Source organism: Diuraphis noxia, unplaced genomic scaffold (assembly GCF_037042655.1).
Source record: "Diuraphis noxia isolate RWA-SAM2 unplaced genomic scaffold, SU_Dnox_SAM2 contig0003, whole genome shotgun sequence".
NCBI lineage: Eukaryota > Metazoa > Arthropoda > Insecta > Hemiptera > Aphididae > Diuraphis > Diuraphis noxia.
The window spans coordinates 56387641-56412776 of NW_028301713.1; the positions used below are offsets into that span (position 1 = coordinate 56387641).

At 26.4% G+C, this 25136-nt stretch overlaps 3 protein-coding genes across 4 annotated transcripts; 2 read left to right on the top strand and 1 right to left on the bottom strand.

Annotated features, from left to right (window-relative positions):
* The first annotated feature begins 2239 nt into the window (after positions 1-2239).
* On the top strand, positions 2240-14532 carry LOC107174029 (zinc finger MYND-type containing 10). Of its 2 annotated transcripts, none has more exons than XM_089222495.1 (11): positions 2240-3496; positions 3562-3670; positions 3744-3857; positions 5623-5756; positions 5819-5962; positions 6107-6228; positions 6308-6456; positions 12686-12823; positions 13413-13516; positions 14042-14149; positions 14224-14532. In XM_089222495.1, exons 1-11 carry the CDS (start codon positions 3411-3413, stop codon positions 14270-14272), a joined length of 1257 nt encoding a protein of 418 aa, XP_089078621.1. In that variant the 5' UTR covers positions 2240-3410; the 3' UTR covers positions 14273-14532. The 2 variants fall into 2 exon arrangements, with proteins under 2 accessions (XP_089078621.1, XP_015380313.1); XM_015524827.2 differs by having other exon boundaries at positions 2542-3496; positions 14042-14161.
* LOC107174036 (uroporphyrinogen-III synthase-like) lies at positions 14259-19862 on the bottom strand. Its single transcript, XM_015524834.2, has 4 exons — positions 19421-19862; positions 18938-19138; positions 16480-16727; positions 14259-14487 (listed from the first exon to the last, which is right to left on the bottom strand). The coding sequence occupies exons 1-4, from the start codon at positions 19611-19613 to the stop codon at positions 14365-14367; spliced, it is 765 nt and encodes a 254-aa protein (XP_015380320.1). The 5' UTR covers positions 19614-19862; the 3' UTR covers positions 14259-14364.
* A 1666-nt stretch (positions 19863-21528) lies between these two features.
* On the top strand, positions 21529-23367 carry LOC107174040 (putative nuclear transport factor 2). Its single transcript, XM_015524838.2, has 4 exons — positions 21529-21766; positions 21925-21996; positions 23000-23098; positions 23157-23367. Exons 1-4 carry the CDS (start codon positions 21659-21661, stop codon positions 23268-23270), a joined length of 393 nt encoding a protein of 130 aa, XP_015380324.2. The 5' UTR covers positions 21529-21658; the 3' UTR covers positions 23271-23367.
* The last annotated feature ends 1769 nt before the right edge of the window (positions 23368-25136 follow it).

Consider the following 25136-nt stretch of genomic DNA (forward strand, 5'->3'; position numbering starts at 1 on the left):
GATAATAGTTAACTGTTTATCTGCATTATTATTTGTTTTATTACTTTTTCGGCTGCACTTATAAATAGTATAATATGTTAATATGTAAAAATGAGTTATGTTTTATTTTTATAAATTTTTTTTTGATATTTAATTACATAATTCTAATATTCTAAATCTATTTAATTCTACTCCTTTTGTTAACAGCCCGCAGACTAGTTGACAGAAATTTTCCACTTCTAACGCTTCTCCGATTTTCTTTTTAATTCGCAATAAGATCTGCAGTCCACATCTCTTTCTATTTGACTAATATATGTACCTAGTCCAGTGGCGACCGTCCCCTTTTGTTACTCCCCTCAAATGCCCCTTCATAATCTTCCTAAGTACACTGTTACATATATGGCACAGTATACGTGTCCACTTAACTTGGTTCTTTTTGTTTTTAACGTCTTTAACAGGCTTCTTGCTTCTCCAGTTCTTCGATAAACTTCTTTATTTGTTACATGCTCTACCTAGCTTATTTTATAAATAGCTTTCTGTTACACCATGTCTCGAATATTTGGAGTCTTTTTTTTCTGCTTTATCTACAGTCCATCTCTCGCTCTAAACATAATATGTGTTATAATGTTATATAACAATATATATAGACATATTTATGTAACAAATATATTTTTCTCACTCTGAAATCCACGTTTATATTTGATATACTTTTCAAACTATATATAATAACTAGAACGCTCACAGCTCGTATGATAAATAAAGTATGTCAGAATGTTAGAAATATATGGTGAATACTTTAGGTATTTTTATTTCTATCTTTATTGATAATACGCCGTATCGTATTCACTTTTCATTTTTTCAATGCTAACCGTTACCTATAGAGTTGGATTTTTTTATACAAACATATGTTTGAGAAATTTCTCGTGGATTTGACTTTATTTTTGAAATTTCATGGGAACTGGATGTTGCTCCGAATTTGTTAATTTTTTGTGTAGTCATTTATGGTATGTGAAAATTTATTCCTGTTCTTTTTTAATTGACAGGCAAAATAATGTGTCTAAATATATCATAAATCCTCTCTAAAACTAAGTTTCAAACATCGAATGTCAGGTTGTTCAACAGTTCTAGCGGCAACATCCATGCAATTCAACCATAAAACATAATTTTTTTAAATTTATTTAATTTTAATTGTTTGAACATAATCTTTGTTTTTACAATTTTATAAAACATTGTCATTTTTTTTTCTGATTGAACCGACGACGCCGCGGGAATTGCTTTCGCATTACTGCCACGACGCCGCCATCAACACATTGTCATTTACCTCATTCAATAAGAACCCTAAAAATAAGTTACCAAAAGGCTTTAAATAAAAATTTTTTTAAACAATTTCATATTGCAAAACCTCTTTATTTGTGTATACATTGTTTTGGGTCATGTCATTCTCCAAAACGAGTTGCAATTTAAAATACAAATATCAGTCATGTTTTTTTGCTTCTTGAAACGCATTTGCCTGGAGTCACCAGCTGTGCATCCTTACATCTGTTTTAAATAATTTTAACGTAGTTTATTTTTTTATTTTAAATTTTTTAATTTTAAACTGCTAATCTGGTACCTACTCTCTTAATATTTATTCTTTTACAATCTAGTTATTATGAACATTATTAGTTTACTATAATTTGGAGATTACAGATATATTTATCTTCGGGTATCATTACAGAATTCATCTCCTTAATCTTAGCCATACAAAGAAAAAAATTCCTCTTCCATATAATATAGCAATGTATCTCCAGTTATATATAATTAGATAAATTTTGTTTTCAATACAGAGGATATTCACACTTCACAGAAATTATAGGTAATGTTGCTTAGTCTAGTTTGACTCATTGAATTTCTCAAGTAGTCTTTTAAATGTTCATTTTTAAACTGCTGGTTAGACTTGTTTTTTTAAAAGTCAATAAAAGATAGGATAGATGGGGTTTTTTTTTTTTTTTTTGAATGACAAATTGATATAGGTAATAGAGTACTCAAAAAATAAAACTATCAAAAGTACAAAATAACATAACTAAAAGTCGTAACCAGTAACACTGCACCAAGACGTGTCCGTAAAATGTGAATCGTAATCTGTTTATTTGGTTTGTCCGACCGTACGAGATACTGCACTAGCGCGATTTCGGTTCTACTGCGCGAGCGTCCTGCAGATGAAGATTAATAAATATTAGTACGATAATACGAAAATAGTAAACGAATATTGGAATATACGTTTTAGACGTTTTAGTGTTGAATGATAAATAGTTTTAATGTATTATCTAAAATTCAAACTGTCAAAATGTCCAAAATAAATGGTGTCCACTTGTCGGTAACATCTTAAAATAATCAATTTTATAATCTTAATTGTACAAAGTTGAACAATTTAGGACTTCAATCTAAGGTCCCTAGTACAACTTTGGTCTTGAGGCCTCGGTGTAATGCACCCCCTGAAACCCCGCTAAACCCGGCACTAATTGCAATAATGTTATAGAAATTTTTTTTGGAATTCAGTGAAATATGGTAAAAGTGTAAATAATGTTATATTAACGCATTAGCTAAGTAATTCGTAGTTGGCTACTGCGTAATAATTATCTATACTTAGACCATATACTATAACTTATACTCTAGTAAGAGTTTCAGTTATTCAGGATAATTCTTTATCTACCCACCTGGCACCCACACACAATTGTAGGTGGTTCAAATGCAAACACCTTAAGTCAGTGGCATATTTGAGGGGAAGGGGGTTGCGTGATGATTACCACCCCAAGGCCTTTTTTTTTACTTGAATTATTATAGCGCTGTATGATGATATAATGTCAATGAATATGAAATTCGTAAGACAATCTATGATACCAATTCGCTCCATCCTTAAATAATGATCTTCGGATCCGCTACTTCCTTAAGTACATACTCGGAGCAACTGAATTTATTTATTCCCATAGAAACCGAAAACCGTAGAAATGCAGAAATAGAATGATAAGTTTTGAATTTATATTAATAGATAACATGTACTATGGTCGAAAACTTAAAAGATATTAGATGTATTGACAATTGACATATATAATATAGTTAATATAAATTATTGTAATTACCTATAATATAAATATATTAAAATATAATACTAAACCTATATAGGTAGGTACCTAATTCTTTATTTCGGTTGTCTTGGAGACACATTGTAAATATTTACCACTGCTATATAGTACGAATAAATGCGTTAAAAAAATACAATTTGTGTTATAATAATGTAGGTTATACCTACATACGATGGTTACTAAGGAAATGGAATTGTTGAAAATATCGACTAAACATCTATAAAAACAAGTATAATTTGATAAAATTACTTAATTTTATTATAATTAATCGATCCTTAAAGTTATATAGTAGCCAATCAGTAGGTATATATGATGGATATCATATCACAAAATGAAGTTGATTTTTTCATTGATCATATTAAGGAATCAAAACTCAATGAGCTTGGATCAAAAATGTAATTCAATTCATTTTTAAATATTAGCAATATTGATTTACAAAAAAAAAAAATGTTTATTGTAGATGGTACGATAGTCATGATCGTTTGCAAAAACTTAACCAACAAGCTACATTTGATGCTACTGAAGGTCGAGAAGAATATATTAAGGACCAACTCATCAGTTACGGAAAAGTAGTTAAACCTTAACAATAGTGCCTGAATATCGGATAAAAATGTTATCTCGCAATAATTTTGTACTTTTAAGGTTCCTGTTATTGTACATGAAGCAATTTGTGTAGCAATATGGAGGGAAAAAGTACTTCCAGAAGTACTAGGTATTATATCAAATCCTACACAATCATTCACATTATATTTTGTCGTAAGTTTTTACTATATTTTTTTATATTATTCAGATCTACTATAAATTCTATCGGCTAAACTGGATCCTTCCAATTATTTTCTTGAATATCATATTATAGCCACTTTATGTCTATATCATATTATATAGAAATTATAAAGTTTAATAAAATAAAACAAAAGTTTAATCTTTCTAATCAGCATTCAGTTAAAAATCCAAGCTTTTTGAAAAATGTTCTTATTGCATATTTGGAGGAAATATGGATTTTTCGTTTTATACCATACTTCATTAAATATAGAAACTTTAGTTTGCTTAAATATGTTTTAAAAAAATATACCTACATTTTATTTTTCATAATGCCCAAAAAAATAGTTTTCAAATACTCATAACTATAAACAATTATTGCAATTGTCACCAAATATTTATGTAAACATTTCCCATGTATTATGGAAACATTTTCGAAATATTATGACTTGGTGGGCTATTTAAAGCCTTGAACATTTTTTCAAATTTTGTTATTGTTTTAAAATTATTGTCGATAAAAACATATTTACTTAGTTAAAAGGCTTGAAAATTTAATGCAAAGGTCCTCATAAAGTGATTTAATATAGCAGTACTTATTTTAGATACACACAAGCACGCGTGATTATACCTATGCATTTAAAGTTCAAATTCCAGCAAAATTCATTAAAATCCTAAAAATGTCCATAATATTTTCAGTTCGAAATGTATAAAAGTTTTTTTTTGTAGCTGACATTAGAAATTTTAGTAGAAAATTCTCCACACGTTTTTCAACCTTAATCCAAAAAAAGTTCGCTGGAAAGTGCAGTTTATAGCTATGAGATATTTTAGATTTTTATCATATTTTTTTAAAATTATTATATTTGATTATTTAATATTTATAAAAATGTATATGCTGCTATAGGATAAGATAACTTCTCCGTTCAGAATTATTTTTTCTTAATATGCAATGAATTATCTATTTATCATTTAATTTAAATTTAACATGATATACCTACAATGGGGCGTAACACGTTTCCACCAAAAGTAGACCTTTCCCTTTTCTGCCGGTATCTACCCATTTCCACCAAAGGTGTATCTTTCCCTTTTCCACCAATATCCGTTACCACCAAATGAGATCTGCCTATAATTTAACCACGGTTAATTTACCAAAATAATTTGTATACTACGCTTAAATTAAAATGTTTAATACAGTAATAAGTTTAGTGTATTTAGTTATGTATAATATTATATTGTATCTACTTATATATATAATTGGTTAATATTTATTTTTTCAATCGTAGAATATAGTAGTATACAATTGCTTTTGTAAAAACGTGGTAAATAATATTATTTGATGGAAACAGATATTGGTGGAAAAGGGAAAGATACACTTCAGGTGGAAAAGGGAAAGGTACACTTTTGGTGGCAACGGGTATCGCCCCTACGGCCCTACAATGACATGTCCGACAATTACAGAAGGTAAGCTGAGCGTTACCTACTTGCCCATATTTTTATATACATAAACATAATAAATTTTATGTTTCATAAAAAATATTATTAATTTGTACATTATAAAATATTTCTAGAATGAAAGCATTTTAACAATAATACATACCTATAAAAGTATTGAATCTTGAAACATTTAGTTTCGTGTAGCCCCTTGGATCTAGTTTAGTTTAAATAAATTTGTTTTTATTCAAAATTGTTCTTAAATAATACTATTTATTTTTTGAAAGATTGTACTATCAAACATTTCATTTTTAATTAGAAATTATTATTTTAGTTGTTTCATGAAACTGTGGCGATTGGATTGTTACAAAAGATACTATTTCACGAGGAAGGTGTTCAGTCACTAGGAAATTATGCTTTGGATCTGTTTGACCATATTATATTTTCAATTACCCATATAGCCATTGGGTACTGTAAATTAAAATACTTAATTATTTTTTATGTATATAATTATTTTTTTGTGGGTTTAGGAAAACAAATAATTTTCAAATCTCCTCAAAAATATCTGATACGTCAGTAGTGGATGAAATAGTTGAACATAAACATAAAATACAATTTGAAGTGGGAATTGGTTGTATTGGCATATTGTTTAATATGTTACTACACATAAAAAAGTAAAATGATAATATATTATTTATATATACACAGCCAAATTAAAATATTTTAATACAATGTGACCAATCAAATTTATATTTAAAAAAAATGTAGTAATTAACTTATTTATATAAATATTTAATATTTATGAATGTATATCATAGCCTATCGTTATCTGTTACTACAAGAATGACAACTAATAATGATGTACCAATGTTAATATGTCAATTATTAAATGTAAAACCTTGGATAAAGTTGGAAAACGATAAAAAATATATTTTTCAAGGTAGCTCAAAATCACTATGAGTAACCAACTTTTTAAAAATTATTTTAATTTATATTTACTTGAAGTGCATTTTCAACAGATAATTCATGGAAAATAATGGATGAAAAAGAAAATATTGTACCGAAACAAGAAGCTCATTTATGGTTAAGTCTACACGAATTTTTCACGTCAGAACAACTACGTAACAGTTATGAAATTACTCAATTTCGAAAAAAAAATCTTATGCAGGTATATGTATAATAAGAAACTTGGATTGTAGTTCACACAAAAAATATAAAAAAAAATCTCTATGTATAAACAACAAAGTATAATGCAGACTATTTTTTATGCAATATATTTTTCGATCGGTCAAAAACTTAAAAATTTGATTCAAATGATAGCCAATAGGTTCCTAATAAGTTGTGGAAATTAAAAAAAAAATAAGGGAGAATTCTAATTATTTGTTGTTAAAATTATATGCAATTTTCAAATTTATAAACTAAAAACCGGGAAAGTGGATGTCGCTCTGCTGTACAGTGGGTTACTGTAATGGATCATAATTAAATTTTAATCCAATGATATTATATCATTGTATACGAAAAACGATTCTGAGCGAAACGATTTATCTGTCTAGGATATATTATTATAGATTATTAAAAATTTTCAAATCTTAGATTTAAAAAGAAAAAATATTATGAATTTCTAGCTCAAAATAATTTGTGAATTCCGTGATTTTTACGTAGATTGTCAAAATTCAAACTTTGAATGCTAATAAAAAAAAATTGTGACTATGTATTTCTTTTATTTTTCAACTGATATTGTAAAAATATGTTAGGAGCCTTGCATTAAATTTTCAAATCTTAGATCTAAGAAGAAAAACTTTTATGTATTTCTATCTAAGATAATTTGAACATTGCTGTAATTTTTACGTATTTAGTAAAAATTTGAACTTTAAATGCTTATAAAAAAAAAATCGTGCCTATGTATTTTTAATATTTTTTAACTGCTATTGTTACAATGTGTTAGAAGCCTTGTTTTAAATTTTCAAGCTTTTCTACCCAACAAAAAAATTTTTATCGATATTTATATTTAAAAAAAACTAAAAAAGTTGAAAAATTAAAATGTCAGTAAACAGCTCAAAACAAATCAAAATATTTTGAAAATTTAATAAAATATATAAAATGCCTATATAAACATTCAGTGAAAATTTCAAGTATCTGCGGTCATTTGTTTTAGAGTTACACCAAAATAAGGAAATCACTCAATTCTCAACATCCAATGTTGTAAAAATTTAAATTTCAAATGCTCATAAAAATTTAATTTGAATCTTCGGTGGAATTTTTATTTGTGATAAAGATTGAAAAACTTGCAAGGAATCTTGTATTAAATTTTTAAATCTTAGATTTAAAAAGAAAATTTTGTCAAAATTCAAACTTTGAATGCTTATTAAAAAAAATGTGACTATGAATTTCTTTTATTTTTCAACTGCTATTGTAACAACATGTTTATATTTTCAAGCTTTTCTGCCTAACAAATAAATTTTTATCGATATTAATTTAAAAAAAATTAATAATGATCGAAAATTTCAAATGCCTATGAATAACTAATGAATAACTATGAAGTCAAATTTTTTTGAAAATTGCATGGTGGATAGAATATACTTATATAAACATTCGGTGAAAATTTCATGTATCTATGGTCCTTCGTTTTAATGTTACATAAAAACCAAAATCGATTTTGTCGAAAAATTAGTGTGCGTAAAATTTCCCGTTTTTCCCTTTATTTTTAGTTTGTTTTTATCGATTATTTAGAAAAGTATTAAGAATTTTTACTTTTGACTCCCCAAAGTACCAACTAGATTCACTTTCTGATCGAACGAGGTACTGAAGTCAAAAATCGAAGCATTTTTACTGCCCCAAAACGTGATGACAGACACAAAAAAAAAAAAAAAAACACATCATGGTAAAATCAATATATTCATGGGGGTTTCCGTTTTCCGCCAAAGGTTGTATTTCCGATTTCCGCCAAAAAAATTAATAAATTATTATTGAGAACCCCTGAACTGAAACCAGATACCATGTAAGCTCCTCACCTTGTATCATACATGCGCCAGCTCACCTCACACAGATATTGATCATAAACTATATTATCTAATTCTTATCTTACGACTATTATAAAGTATTATTATTCGACTATTTAGGTATACCCAGCGTATTTTCTAAAGCATAGTCTACTACTATACTATATACGAATTGTTATGATTATAAACATCACTCACTATTATAAAAATTAAAATTATATAAAAGTACTCATTCAATATTAACCATACGAAAACGATAATTTTTATAATTATCACATGTCTGTTGTACAAACATAGGCGCCAGGTTTTGTAAATGCCAATGGGGGCCGAATTTGCTACATATTAGCCTTAACTTTTGCTCTTCAAAATAATTTAAATATGTGGTTAAAGAGTAGAGACGCGGGAAGTGGACTATTTATATCTATATTTTTAATTGTATCCTCTTAAATTTTAAATCAGGGGAACACTCAAAATTTTTCATTAATAACGGTTCCCCTCAAATTTTTAGTCACTTAAAGTCCTAGTTTAAACTAATTCAAATATGTAAAATATGATAAAATAAATACTACCTGTAGTATAACACAAAATAAATTAAAAATATTTATTTACTTTAATTTATTTAACATTTACAATGTTCTCGAATCTCGGATATATTATTCTGTAAACATGATTTGGGAAATTCAAATCTTAATCTTTTCAATGGGGGCTGAGCCCTGACTCCATCTTTTCAATGGGGGCTGCGGCCCCCGAGCCCCCATGTAGTCGGCGCCTATGTGTACAAATAATACATTATTATACAAATTTAAAGCATTTTACGTAAAAACACTAAACAGTTTAAGTACCTATACATTTGTATGATGATAAGCATCACTCATTATTATAAAAATTAAAATTATATAAAAGTACACATTAAATATCACATGTTTGTTTTCCAAATAATACATTATTATACAAATTATTTACTATACGAAAAAGAGATTTTTTGACAAACTCAGTAGATGTACTGAGTACATCGTAATCATTACTGGTTGATGGATTCAGTTCAGGGGTTCTCAATAATTATTTATTATTTTTTTTGGTGGAAATTGGAAATATAACCTTTGGCGGAAAACGGCCATGGTGATAACGAGCTAGGGTCAATTTGGCGGAAAACGGTTACGCCCATATTCATCGCTCCGCTCAGAATCTAAAATGTTTCATTATAATTGAAAATGTATTTCATAGTGTTCCGAAAAATATATATAAAAATATATAGTATAAATATATATATATAAATAAACTGGCATTTTGATAACATTTTTAATCTTTTTAGTTTTTTTTTTATAAATTACAAGAAAATTTTATTTGTTGGGTAAATAAGTTTCAAAATGTAATACGCATAGCTCCTATTATATTGTTACAACGATACTTAAAAAATATAAAGTCACAATTTATTCTAATAAGCATTGAAAACTTAAATTTTGACAAAATACGTAAAAATCACGAAAATTTGAAATTTATTTTTCTTAAATTTATACTTTTAAATCTAAGAGTTGAAATTCAATACAAAATTCTTCATGAGTTTGTCTACTTTTATAAAATAAAAAATAGGGACTGGTCTAGTTGACCTGTACCCAGAAAGCAATTCCCCCGCCATTCAGGTTTTGTTGACGCCCGGGCGGCCACCACTAACATCTCTCGTATTATAATCAATAATCAATAATTTATTTAAAAATGTATGAATAATACATTATACATTTATGATCAGTGGCGCCGAACCCTAAGTTAAGGTCGGGGCATGGCCCGACATATTTTGAAAATTTAAGATAGGGCCGCTTCATATTGACCATTTTCCTCTCCACGGTATGCCATTTTTTCCGATATTAAGATGTTGAGCCTCTTGAAATATTTTTCGCCCTACTAGATTTTTAGGACTTCGGCGCCACTGTTTATGATTATACAGAACAATTCAAGCGATAAAAATAAAAATATATTAAAAAATCTGTCACAAGTCCGAGTCTTATTATGGATAATATTTTCGTTTTGCAAAAATCTTATTGCCAATGAATCATCATGCACGTCACTATAAATTTGTAAGAACTTCATTTTTTTTTTTTTTGTTCAGATGACGACAATTGAATATCGGAGGTAGGTGCTCCATTATGTTTATAGAGCACCCTCTATTATACCTATCTTATATCATTAATTTTACTGCACGTATTTTACCAAACATTATTCTTAAAATATCTAATTAGAGTCTAGAGAATTTCACACGAATACCTAACGGCAGTGGTTCTTAACCTTTTTCTAATGACGGAACACTTTACATTTTATAAGATTTTCGCGGAACACAACTGTAAAATAAAATAGTAGTACATACATTTTTAATTTTTTAATATATTAAACAATGAATGTATAGCATAAAACTGTTTGCTAAAAAATAGTAAAATAATAAAGAGTTAAAAAAAAATTTTAAATTGAATACTTTGTATGAGATATTTGTGCTGATGATTTTTACAGATATTTTCAATATCTGGCCGTATGTACGATATTGCTACTCTCATTTCCTCTTCAATATTTGTCAGCCTTTCTCGTATCTTTGTTTTGATATTCGTCAATGTTGAAAATCCAAGCTCACACAAGTATGAGGTTGAAAATTGAAATTGCTTTTTCAGAAATTTAGTAGTGGTGACGGTTATCGTATAATATAATAATAATAATAATGTATATTAATAAATTAATAAATTATATATAGTATACTGACACATTATATAATTCGAAAAGTTAACGATAACGTTTTTGTGTACAAAAATAAACCAACAAAACCTAATTTGGTTCTATTTTGAAAGAATTTTTTTTCACTGATTTTAAAATTTTGGTGGAACACTTATACCAAGTCCACGGAACACCGGTTAAGAACCACTGATATAGTGGTATATGATCTCGTACCTTTTTTTTCTGCAGTCTATATAAGTCTAACATTTTATAACATCGAAAATACGAGAGATGTAAGTAGCGGTCAACCAAACCTGAGTTGCGGGGGAATTGGCTTCTGTGCGGGGGTCAACTAGTACCTACCAAAATATGTCTACCAAAAAACCAAATTAAATTTGTATGAGCATTTGAATTACAACATTCACTCAATTTCTCTATTATACCGATATTCTTATTTTGTTGTTATTAAAAAAAGAATAACTGTAGATACTTGATATTTACATCATATGTTTATTTTATTAATTCCTATGCTTGATACAATAATTTAATTATTTATAGACTTTTGAAATTTTACGTTTTTTTTAGTTTTTTATTCTATAAATGTTAATAAAATTTTATCTGTTATTGGGTTAAAAATTTGAAAATTGAATACAAGTTTCCCCATAAGTTGATAAACAGAAAATATTAAAAATACATCAGCACGTTTATTTTATAACCATTTAAAGTTCAAATTTTGAGAAAATGTATGTAATTGAAAATTTACAAATTCTTTAGTCGTTATTATTGACTTTATTGTTGTAACTTTATAAAACGTTTGAATTTTCTAGCTAAGGATTGAAAATTTAAAACAAAGTTCCACGTAAGTAGTTAATTCTGGTACAAAAAAAAACTAAAAACTGTACAAACACAGTTCTTTTTATAGTTATTTCAAGTTCAAATTTGGATGAAATTACATATTAAATAATCAAGAATAACAATTTTAGATATATTGTTATAATTTAAAAATATTAGTCGTGGGTACTTACATTTCTAGAGTATAATTTATATTCTAATATTAATAGTTAATGTCGTTATTTGTTAATAACTTATTTTAATACTTTATAATTAATTTTATAAACCCACTATGAATGACTGAATCAGGTACATAATGAATCTGATTTGACAATATTAATATCTTTAGTATAACATATCCTAGACTGACGAATCGTTTTTCGTACATAATGCGATATTATATCATTGAATTCTAATTTAATACCATCCATTACAGCAACCCACTTTTAACCTAATGTCCCTACAGCAGATCGATATCCACTAATTAACCAGCTTTTTTTCTTTGCCCTCCTCCAACACTTTATATTTATGCGGACGCTATTGATATTGTTGTACCTTGTACATGTACACCCATGGTCTTCGCAATTATCTATTAAAAATTATATACTTACAATAGTTACAAAATCATGTTAATATGTAATGCATACTAGTAATGGTAATACTACCTACACAAATACATAATATTATATTATATTAAAATCATTATGGTTTCCAATTTTTTTTTTTGGGGTGAAAAAGGGATGTGGTGGAAATGGCCAATATTGTTTTGACGAAAACGAGTAATACCCAATAAAATTTTGTGAATTTAATTAATTAATATTTATAATATTATATATCTTATCCATTTAATGATATTCTTTGATATTTTATTAGTTACAACATTTACTCAATGATTGCCTTCTGGATCAAATTCCTCCATTGATACACTTAAGACAATGTTTATATCAATTGAGTTTAACAGAAGTTTCAACACTGCTCAAACGACCTCTAATTATAGAATTAAATGCTGAAGTAAGACATTTTAAATAGCAGGGCTTATAAGTTCATGCACTAAAAATGTTTGAAAAGACTTATAGTGATATTAAAATCGTTGAATATGCAGAGAAAAAACGTTTAATTATGAAATAAAACCTCATAATTTGAAAAAAACATTATATTATTTTAGTGCGAAGTTAATCCTAAGATTTTGAAACTCGATTCAACTGAGTTTGTTTATGATTATGAATTATTAATATAGGTCAGGTATATCAGGTACTGACTAATGGTCATTAAACATTTGGATAATTTTCAAAAGTATAAAATAGATTATTATTAATAACTTTAAAAAAAAATAATCTTAAATTTTAAATGCTTTTTAAATAAAAAAAATACACTGAAAACCTCAATATATTTAATTATATAATATTGTATGAAAAATTGGATATGTGAATTCTCAAGATACAAATGTCTACATCTAGCATTCAAAATAACATAGGAGGATTGATATACAAGTGCATGACCTTACCAGACCTGTTGAATTTAAATAAAACATAATACTTTTAAAACTATTTAAAGTATACCATAAAAAAGTTAATATTAGAATTATATTTCATTTAACTAGATAAGGACTACTATTCTAAATACTTATGCAAAACAATGGAAAAAAATTGCTAGAACTCAAGTAGCTTATTTGTTTGGAAATGATTCATATGATGTAGCTAAATCGTAAGTATCATACAATTTATTTTAATTTATGAAATGTAATAACTAATAACCCTTTTTTAAGTATGAATATAGAGGATTATTGTTTGAACCTACATTTCTTTTCACTTTTAGATTCTGAGTAGAACAAATAATTGTTTTGGTTTTAGAATGTTATTTTTTTTTTTTTTTTCTGAAGACACTAATTTTAGTGGAGATTTGGCTTTCTTCTGTTTCTGATTGAAAATTAGGTCTTGTTTGAATTTGGGGAGTCAACTAAATATTACATGTACTCATAATCTGGAAAAAAAAACAAATTATCCTTACATATACTTCAAATGTAGACAAAATTTGTAGAGTTATTTCATAAATACCTAAATGGTCTATATTGATAATATATATAACACTACTTAGAATTTTTATTCGTACTAAGTTTTTATACAATGATTTATTATTTAGGTTAAATGTAACACATCTATTATAGTGACTCAATACTCAATACTAATATATATTAATATAGCATAGCTACTTCCCCGTTATTTTTTTCAGATTGAGTGAAACATATGAAAATATTGATCATTTTGAGGCTAAAGAAAATATTTGTGCTTATTGTAGAAAACCAGCAAAAAAAAGGTGTTCTAAGTGCAAAAATCAATGGTATTGTAGCCGGTAATGATAAAAAAAAATTTAAATAACTTTTTTTTTTAAATAAATAACCATTATGTTTTCAGGAAATGCCAAGTAACCAATTGGGATGAACATAAAATTGTTTGTCAGTAACTAAATTATATTTTCTGTTATATAGGATATATTATTTATTTTGTAAATTTTTGTTATATATTAATTTTGATAAATCAGTTATTAGTATAGTATTATTTAATAAATGACTGTATCATCTCTAACATAGACTCTGGTTTTGGTTTTTCACATGAACCAGTTAAAATATAACCAGCTTCCTCAATAGCAGCACCTGTGGTGGGACCAATAGCAAAAATCTGTAAAAATTAAAATTAATATTGATTAAAAACAATTTTATTATATTATGATTTATAATTACTGAACTACATTGTTATCACACAGAGATCACAAAAATAAATTAAAACAGTGTTAGTGTTTTGCTTACTATTATGAATTAATAAATGTAATTAGTGTTGTCTATCTATAATAAGAATAATATTTGGTCACTAAGTCAAACAATTCTTGCTATTATAATCTTAACCAATTTAATAATTTTTACAAGACATATATTATGAATTATGATGTACATATGCGTTGTTTCTGGCTTTCCAATGCATAACACAGAATGATTAGTTTCTTAGTTGTCAATTCTCATTTAGCTCTATTAATTGTACTTATGCTAACTTAGAGGTATTCAAATTTTTCACTTAGGGGCTCCTTTTTGTGTTCATAATATTTTGATGGCTCTCAATTATGAAAAATGTTTAACAACAGGCCAGACAAATACAATATGGCCAATATGAATGATAATAACAGTAATTTTAGTACTAGAAATAAAACTTCAAATAGTCAGTTGATGGGTTTCGTAATTGTTTCCATAATGATTACCAGGGCTCGTAAGTTCATGCCCTAAAAAATGCTCAAATAAGCATGCATTTATGCAATCGAAATTAGCAAAATATGCATTAAAATATGCCTTAAAAAGTTTTAAAAATATGCATTTAGAAAATGCTAGCTTAAAAAAAATCATAAACAATTTTTAAATAACATGAATAATTCATTCACTTTTTAAAATTATATTTTATTTTATACATCACAATTAAAATGAAAAATAATAAATGATTGAGTTTTTAATTCAACAAATTTTAATTTTTTCATAGTATTTTCATTTAAAAAAAGCATATTGATATAATAATATAAATAGGAATATCAAAATCATGTATAATATGCCTGATAAAATAAAAATCTACATAAATATGCTAAATAGGCAAAAACATGAAAAATCAGACTTCACATATTTAACTGGGTACCTTGAAATGGATTTCTATGTCATCTAGCATTAAATAAAACTTGGCAAGATTGATATGCAAATGCGTGAACTTATGAGTCCTGATGATTACAAATAATACTTAAAATAATTATATAACACCTAAATTAATATTGGTCTCTAGTGTTTTGATGCTCTATACGCTAACTCTCATAATACCCCTGGGAGCCGTGATGCACAGATTGAATACCTCTGGGTTAACTACTTTTTTTTTTAAATAAATATTTTTTGTGATTTTCTTATTTTAAGGTGTATTATCAGCATTTTTTAAATTTTAATATTTTAAGCTCTTAAAACTTTAGACAAATTTCAAATAAAAATATCAAAAACTGAATTTCAATGAACCATAGAAAATATTGTTATCCTCAAGTAACAGGTGAATTCACTTTAATATTAAAACTGACAAAGCTAAATGAAAACTGTTAAACACAAATTTGCTTGACGGAAACAACTTATATGGGCAAAACACTATTGAGATAAACACCATGATTATTTAGTGCTTCCACTTTAAAATGAGGATATATTTGCCTCTGAAATGCATGACATGGCAATAAAATTAGGGTAAAAATATAATTGGAAGCCAGCAAAGCCGTTTTTTTTTTTTGTTCAATTATATCGGCTGGTCAAAAATCTCCTCTCTAAGTAACACCATAAACACCACTAATTTCGACAAAACATTCAACACTAATGTATTTTTAAATTTCATAAATGAATAATAATGTAAGTAATGCGTTTAAACCATCTCAGCATATTATATTATATTTTATGCTTGGAGGAGTTTTACAAAAGTATTTATTCTTGTTCAAATATTATTTTGGTTATCATAAGTTTCCACGTCATATTTTTAATAATCTAAATGTTTAAAATTATTAAAAACTGATAAATATCAAACAATATTAATAACTAAATGTTTATAATGAGATAAATAAATAATTTTATCTTGTATTCAAATTCTTTATAAAGGCTTTACTCTTATACTCACATGTAATTGACTAAATAATTCTTTTGGCATCAGATCTACTATTGCGCGAAAACCAGAAGGACTAAAAAAAATAACTCCTATTTGGCCTTTAATTTGATTCAACACCATATTTAAATTTGTCTTTAAATTATTATGCGGTATAGTTCGGTAAACTTCTACATTCTCAAATTTAACAGTTTTTATATTATCTGATAGTATATTTAAGTTTAAATTTCCACATGGAGCTAATAATGGCTTACTTAATTCATCTAAAAATGAAAAATACGAATTAATAATAACAAAAATACTTATGTATACTGGTCTAGATCATCCTCGCCATCAGATTTAGATGGAACCCGCCATTTAGGGTAGGGCCACACATGGCATCTGAACCGCAGTGATTGGACCGTGAATGGTTCAGCCGCCCGGATACCGTACACATATACGCGGTCAAACCACTTGCGGTTTTATCAAGAATATTTATTGGATGAATGAAAAGCTATAAGAATACTATAAAACTTAGTCGTCTGAGTGTCTTCAACACAAAATAACCAAGTAAATTTACTAAAAACGACTTAAACATAAAAATAAAATTGTCAATAGGTCAATATAGAAATAATTAATATTTCATAGTAATAATAACAGTCAAATAAAATAGTCAATAGTAGGTAGGTATATATTTTTGATGTCAAAAAAATCGTTAAATTCAATGAACTAACAAAATTAAACATATAGCCATATAAATAATGTATTATTGTATATTAATATACAGGGTGATTAATTTATCTAACAACACTAATTTTTTCAAAAAGTATTGACTTTTTTTTTTCCAAAATTGTAGATTTACACTTTTCTTGAATTGTTGATTTTTTTTTATATTTTTCACCCTTATATTTATTAGATAAACCACTAGGTATCAACTTTTGATTTTCAAATGGTAATCTATACTTAAAATTTCATAAATTAATAAAGCTATTTTTTTATTAATTATTACGTTAAAATTTCGAATTTAGCGCTAGTAGTTTATGAGTTATAGGTATTTAAAGTTTAGATTGGCAATGTAGAGTGGTACGGGGTTACCCCGCAAAATGTTTGTCAACTACTCTGCTTGTCTAAACTTAAAATACTTATAACTCATAAACTACTCGTCCTAAATTCGATTTTTATGAATCAAAATATTTAGAAAAATATTCTGTTTTAGAATATGAAATTAAAAAACTATGTTGCCATTCAAAAAAGTAAAAAACTTAAAAAATGATAAGGATAAAAAATATTTAAAAATATAATTTTTTAATAAAAGCATTGGTTTTTTAACAACTTGAAACTAACTAATAACTATAGTATCATAAATTATAGTTGAAATGATTGTAATGAAAAATATATTTAAAGAATATCTTCAACTGTATTACTAAGTGAGGCAATTTTAAATTTTATAAAATTTCCTACCTACCTTACCTATTTCTAGTCTCCGGAGTTGATTATAATTATAATTGGGTTCAAATACAGGATACTATTCGTGGCCCTAGATCACATTTGCTTATAAACATAATTTGAAAGTATATACCTTCTAAAGAACACTTCATCCAATACATAATTTTTAATCTTCAATTTATCATCCATTTTATTTCTACACACGTATATATTTTATTAATTTATGTAGTAATAAAATATTTATCTAGTTTTTTTCTTGATGACAACTACATAATATTATGATTATATTATTCAAAGTTTCAAAATGAGATAAAAGTTACCAACAACTTTAGGCCTCACAATTGGAATTATTTTTTACATTTAAACTTTGAAAAAATGAACTACGTCAAATATGTGTGAACAGACTAATTCAAAACAATGCGTTTTGATCATTTGGGCGGTGGAATCATGAGTGATCTATATTTCAACTGGGACTGTTTCCGCGAAAGTGTGATCGCCTATCAGGCGGTTGCATTTAAAATCAAATAATTTAAATTTGTTAGGCAGTTCAACCGCTACGGCTCAGCCGCCATGTGTGGCCCTACCCTTACATCTCTTGTGTTTATAATGTTTTAATTATTTGTTATAAAATGTATATATTGCAGCAAAAAAAGGTTTTACATTAGTAATACAGTATTTTCAGTATAATACATATATTTTAATGATGATGACGACTGAATAACTGAGGTAGATATTATACCATTATATTTTATGTACAGTTACCACTGTTATACTTACAACATATCATTCATTTTACTACAAACATTTCAACAGACATTATTCTTAAAATATCTAATTAGAGAATTTTACATAATTTTACATAAATACCAAACATATATTTTTTTCATACCTTTTTTATTTACAGTATATACATTTTTAAGAAATTATTAAAATATCAAAAACACAAGAGATATAAATGGTAGATGTCAACTAAAATTAAATGACGAGGTAATACTTTCTTGGTTGGGATCAACTAGACCAGTACTGTTATTTTTTTATAATACTGTACATTTTAAAATAGTAGGTATTAAAGCCGTAGCATTGCCACTATCAGCCCCAATTGGCTCAAGGCCGAGTTCTTTGTTTATAAGTCGAGCTGTTGCTTCTCCAACAACAAATATAGGTTTTTTCTGCCAATTTTCATCTAGCTTACTACTGGCCAAACTCTTAATGACTCCTCTTGCACATCTTGGACTAGTTATAACCATACCTAAATCAAACATAATAATTAAAAAATATTAATAGTGAATTATTGTGGTAAATAATTGTATGGGTACTTTTTCAAAACAAATGTACATTTAAATATTTGTAAAAATAATTCAGAACTTTTAAACAAATTAATCTTGATTTACCTGATAAAATATAGAAATTAGAAATTAGTTTAGATTGGTAAGTAGACTAAAAAAATTTACAATCATGATAACTTAAAATTATTTTAAAATCATCAGAAAAAACAGAGGTAATATAAATAATAATAAAAAATCATACTAACCAGAATAATCTTGTGGTTTTTGTAGTTTGTGATTAAGCGTATCAAAGTTATGATACTCAAATTCCAAAGTGGGAACTAACTGAGTTTCATATCCTTGATCTTTTAAAATATTTAAGTATGGATCTACTGGCTCTTTTTCTTCCGAATAAGCTTTAAAAATTATGAAAGTTGTATTAGATTTAGAATGAGACATAACTTAAATTTGTAGTAACATAAAACTCAGTTTTAGTTGTAGAGGAATATTTTACAATAAAATACATAAATCACTTAAACGAAATTGAAAATATGAACATTTTTTAAACACAAAAAAAATATAAGTGATGTATGGTAATATAGCACTATAGCCTATAAAGTTTACTTATATCATTGAAATTGACATATTTTATTAACTCTATTTACTACGTAGTCAATAGTCATCTTAGTAGAAATGTAGGAAAAAAAATAATAAATAACTGAAAAACATGTTATCAACCGAGATTTAAGTCAAATCAAGTATCTGATAGTAATTTATAACCCTATATCATATCACATTAATTATCAATTATCATCCAAATATCCAATTCACAATTTATCAAACAATTTAATAATTAAAAATTTCTTGTAACTTGATATAAAATTTATATAATTTATTTTGAAATTAAACCTATATTATTGACTTGATAATATTCTAACTTCTAAAGGTGATCGGTCAATTCACTCTTAAATTTAGCATAACAAAGTTATTGAGTTAAGATAGTTATGATAAATGACTTCTGATTCTCAAAATGAGATCACTCCTTTTTACTGTAAATTATTAATGGATAACTATTCTAAAAAAAAATAACTAATCGAAATAAAAATTCAAACGAGTAGTTTTTTAATTATTCAACTTCTTATACTAAGATCTAGAGATAATAAGTCCATGATAATTAGGTAATAAATAATAATTAATGAATTAAAAAAATATGGGTGCTATTGACTTAAGAATTAATATTTTATTTTTAAATTTTTAAAATTTTATTTATCCCTCAACAATTGTAGTAAACACAGTCCATAAACGCATAAACACTATCATAGAATCAATATTATATATTTTTAGAATCCATTTTTAAGGAATTTAATCAGATTTTAAATAAGGAAGCACTGTCGATATTTTTTAAAAAACAGCACATCAAAATTTTGAAAAAATTATCCAATAAATAATTTTTAATGAAAAAGGCAGCGTTTTAATTTGAAAAACAAAACACAAGTTTTATTGCCACGGACATTCCTTAAAAGTAGGAGTCACAAAAAATCGCAAATACCTACTTTAAAATTTAAAATATATTGTGTATTGGACATTGGTGTTTAATTCTATATACACCTATATACTTTAAATACTCCAAACATCAGAATTTGAATTAATTCATTATTAAATGAATGTTGTGAAATATCTAAGCTTATACAGCAATACAGCTAAGGCAGTTCTTATAAAGTCCGATTAATGTTAACAGACACTTAATTGGACATTATAAGAACCTGCATAATAGATATTGACTATTGACTATTGTTATACATATATACACATAAATTGTGAAGTATGAATGTGGACTTGTGGCACTAAAAATGTACTTAAAATATCCATGCAAAATAATCATGGCTTTATAATTAAAACTTAATAGTTTTATAAAAAAATAAATATTATAAGTATAAAAAAAATTGTTTATATAATGTATACCTAATTAATGTTAAGATTTTTATAATAACGAAAAAAATAAAAAAAATGTTTGGAAGGTAATGGAAATTGAAAAACAAAAGCATCTTGGGACTCGTTATGCATTATTACTTTAATTTAAAAATCAGAGGCCTAGTTTACATTTTTCACATTACATTTGGGAAAATTCCACTTTTTAATTCCTAAATTATCCTTATCTCAGCTATGTTCCTCTATAATTTATCTATAATTCATAGTTATTAGTTGTGTATTTGATCGTCAATGCGAATGGAAATAATTTTTGTAGTAACTAATGACTTTTATAAGATGCAAAAAAAGGCAAATCAAATCTTCCCGCTTTTTGCGTATACTGTTCTTAATCATCACACGTTATCTGTTAACCACAACCTTGGTATGAGAAAAAAAAATTAACGTCTATCCGTATTCTGTGGCCTGTGCGGCTTTGCTTGTACTCACGTCTCACAACTTGCGGATGAATTTTTCACGTTTTTACTTGTCGGGCTCAAAATTGAAAATAATAACTGCCGTTCAATTACGCTTACAATATGTCTTTGAATCCAGCTTATGAGGCTATTGGAAAGGGGTTCGTACAACAATATTACGTGCTATTTGATGACCCATCCCAGAGGCCTTCACTGGCTGCCATGTATAACGTGAGTGTTGTTTTAAACGTGGTGTTATGTCTACTTACTACTTGTTACTCAGTAACTTATCATTAATTACCATTATAGTATATAACTTTCGATTCTCAATTCTCACGGCGTTCGAAGTTTAATTATTCACACCGCGATTATGTTTGTTTTTGTTACAGCCGGAAACATCTTTTATGACTTTTGAAGGGGTTCAACTACAGGGTACAGTTAAAATAATGGAAAAATTAAATGTGAGTGAAATCAACAAATTTCTATGTCTTAAGGTTGTGTGAAACTATTGATAACATGAATTAATTATTGTCTAACAATTATTCAACCCAATTTTTGTACAAAATATCTACTAACTATAGTAAACTTGTAAGCATAATTTACTGTCTATTGAAAATATATAAAATACATTAAAATTATTTAAAAAAAAAAAACTAATTTAGGTAACTTATGATGAAATGTAGTATGCTACTGGATATTTTTCCTTAACGGGAAATTTATGATTATCATCATACCTATTTATGATTCATAAATCATAAATATGTTTTCGTTAATAAGTAACCATGACAACAAAAACGCTTCGTAAAATTGGCGGTTCAAGTCAGTAAATCAGAATATTTGTACCCAACCCAAAACATGTATGTATTTTAACCCATTTTAGGGTAATGTAATTCAGTATTTTATTCTTGATTGTTATTTATTAATTGACATTCAATAAAATAAATGATAAAATAAATTGCAATTGTGCATAAAAAAATATTGGATTTATAGGAAACTTAATGGTATTATGCATGTTTTGAAACTCTTTTCTTAAGATAATATTATTCAGACATTTCTTATCTATTCCTGTCATACTTGCATCAGAGTGACATGATTAGTGAATTTACTTTTAATGAATAAACATATGTACCTAATTTACTTCAATTTTGAAACATATAGATATTCAGATAATATAAGGATGTTAATATGAGCATTGGTACATTTTTGCTTATTTAAATATTCATTCAATAATCTTCAGCTGTTTTATAGTTTTTTTTTTTTACATTTTATTACACTTAGATACCAATGTTGACCTAGGGCACTTTGGGCTATAGAGTATATTTTAAATTAAATTAAATTATCATTAAAGTTTATCATACATTTTTATTAGTTTGTTTTTATGAAGTAGCTATCTTTTAAAAATAATATTTTTAAATATGTATTTAATTTTACTGTAGGAATATATATATTTATATACTTTTTTAGAGTTTAACTTTCCAAAAAATCAATAGAGTTGTAACATCTGTGGACTCGCAGCCAATGTTTGATGGTGGTATATTAATCAATGTCTTAGGTCGTTTACAGGTAAAAAATATTTATTTATTTTAGTAAAACTTATAATTAATTGACAATTTATTTCTAGTGTGATGAAGATCCGCCTCATCCATTCAATCAAGTATTTGTATTAAAATCAGTAGGTAGTACTTTCTATTGTGCCCATGACATCTTTCGTTTAGGAATTCATGATACTATGTAAAACATTGTATCATTATATTATGTTTTATGTCACTTATGTGTTGTCAATAAATCAGTTTCGGTAACCAATGATTATAAAAGAAACAATTTTTTAAGCATGAATGTGTATAGTTCTTCAAAAAACAATTTTACCCTCAATTTAATTAATTTTATCTCATAAAAAGTTTGATTTACTCTAATAAATTTTACTTGAAAGTTTTTTGGTATCATGTTAACTAATTATAATTTTAATGTAGATTAATACTGAACAGATTTTATATTTTTGGTTTATATTAATTGTCTGTCTCTACTTACACGAATACATAGAATTAAAATTGTTAAGATTTATTTATTATGTGTGTTAATGAAACGACTAAATTGAAAACAAAATTTAGAATCATTTTGAAATACATTTAAGTAAAATAATGAAATACATTATAAAATAATGTGATGTATTTTTATATAACCTATAAATACAATTATTACTAATTTTTTATTTTTTATTTAATCCTTATCAAGTTCTTTCATATCATACTTTTTTTAAAATTTTTAAATCTTGAAACAAATTTACAATTACTTACAAGTTGGATGATACATATTACTTGGGCTAAGGTGTTGTTGCATTTGCAACTTTTTTCCATTGTTTGGATTTGTTGCTAAGTAGATTATAAATTTAATTATGTGAGAAGAAATTTAAATCTAAAAATGTTAGTATCCTCGTACTATTGAGGATTTGACTATTCTTTGCGGCAGTATTATTAAACAAAGTTGATGCACTTAATTCTAAACTATAGAGGTGTAAAAGTGATAATTTTATTTAGTAGTTACTAAGGAATTAAGAGTAAGTTCTTTCTGCTTTTGCCTTTATGAGTTTTTGTTTACATGAACTATCTCGGTGAGTTTTTCTTCATGACTTATTAACTTCATTTTTCTGATACCATTCTATTGCTTAGGTTTTTACATAAATGTTGTAGAGAATCTCTGTATCTTTTTATGATTAACATTTTTCTAGTTCTGGGTACGTAAAATGTTGAGTTTTCATTTTTGAAAAAGGGGGCAATGACACGTTCCTAAAGCCTGAGTTCTCTCATCAATTGTGTAGTTAGCACACTGCTACTGTAACTAAAGTGGCAAATGTGAAATGTCATCCGTTCAGATCTGGTGACCAAGGTTAGGTTAGGTGTAATGCCCGCATGAACGTTTTTTCACCAATTAATGTGAACAGTGTTAGGGAACTTCTACAATAGGTATTGTGACTGTATAATAATATATCACAGTTTTAAATAATTTATATGATAATGATTAGAGTTAGGATGTTTATGACTTTTGCATATTTTTCTTTTAGTCGTGCACTTTGCAGACCAAGTTATAAATTTGTTTTGTGCGACATAGAATCAGATACATTCATTTTATTTTGCATATTTAGGGATTTTTATGAATAAATGCATATTTTGAAAAAAATTGTAAATAAATGCATATTTCGCCAATAAATAACTTAAATACAATATAAACCTCAATAAAAACCCATAAGTAGGCATAGTCAGTTTCACATTTAACGAAAATTAGAAAATATGAAACCCGTAGTATATAATTAACTTATCTTTATAACTTTCTTAATAAAATATTAATTTACTGTAAGTACCAAAGTTTTTAATTTCAAAGTATCATATTTTTATATATTTGTATTTAAGTTTAAAGTTATAAAAAAAGTTGTAAATTATTTTAAAATACATTTCGGATTAGAAATCGGATTATTTTTAAGGTCATATTTTGATATTTATTGTGCATATTTGCATGCATTTTTTAGTGTTTTTAAGGTCATAAACATCCTAACCCTAATAATGATCATATCACACTTTTACGGTCAAATAAGCTTAACACAATATTA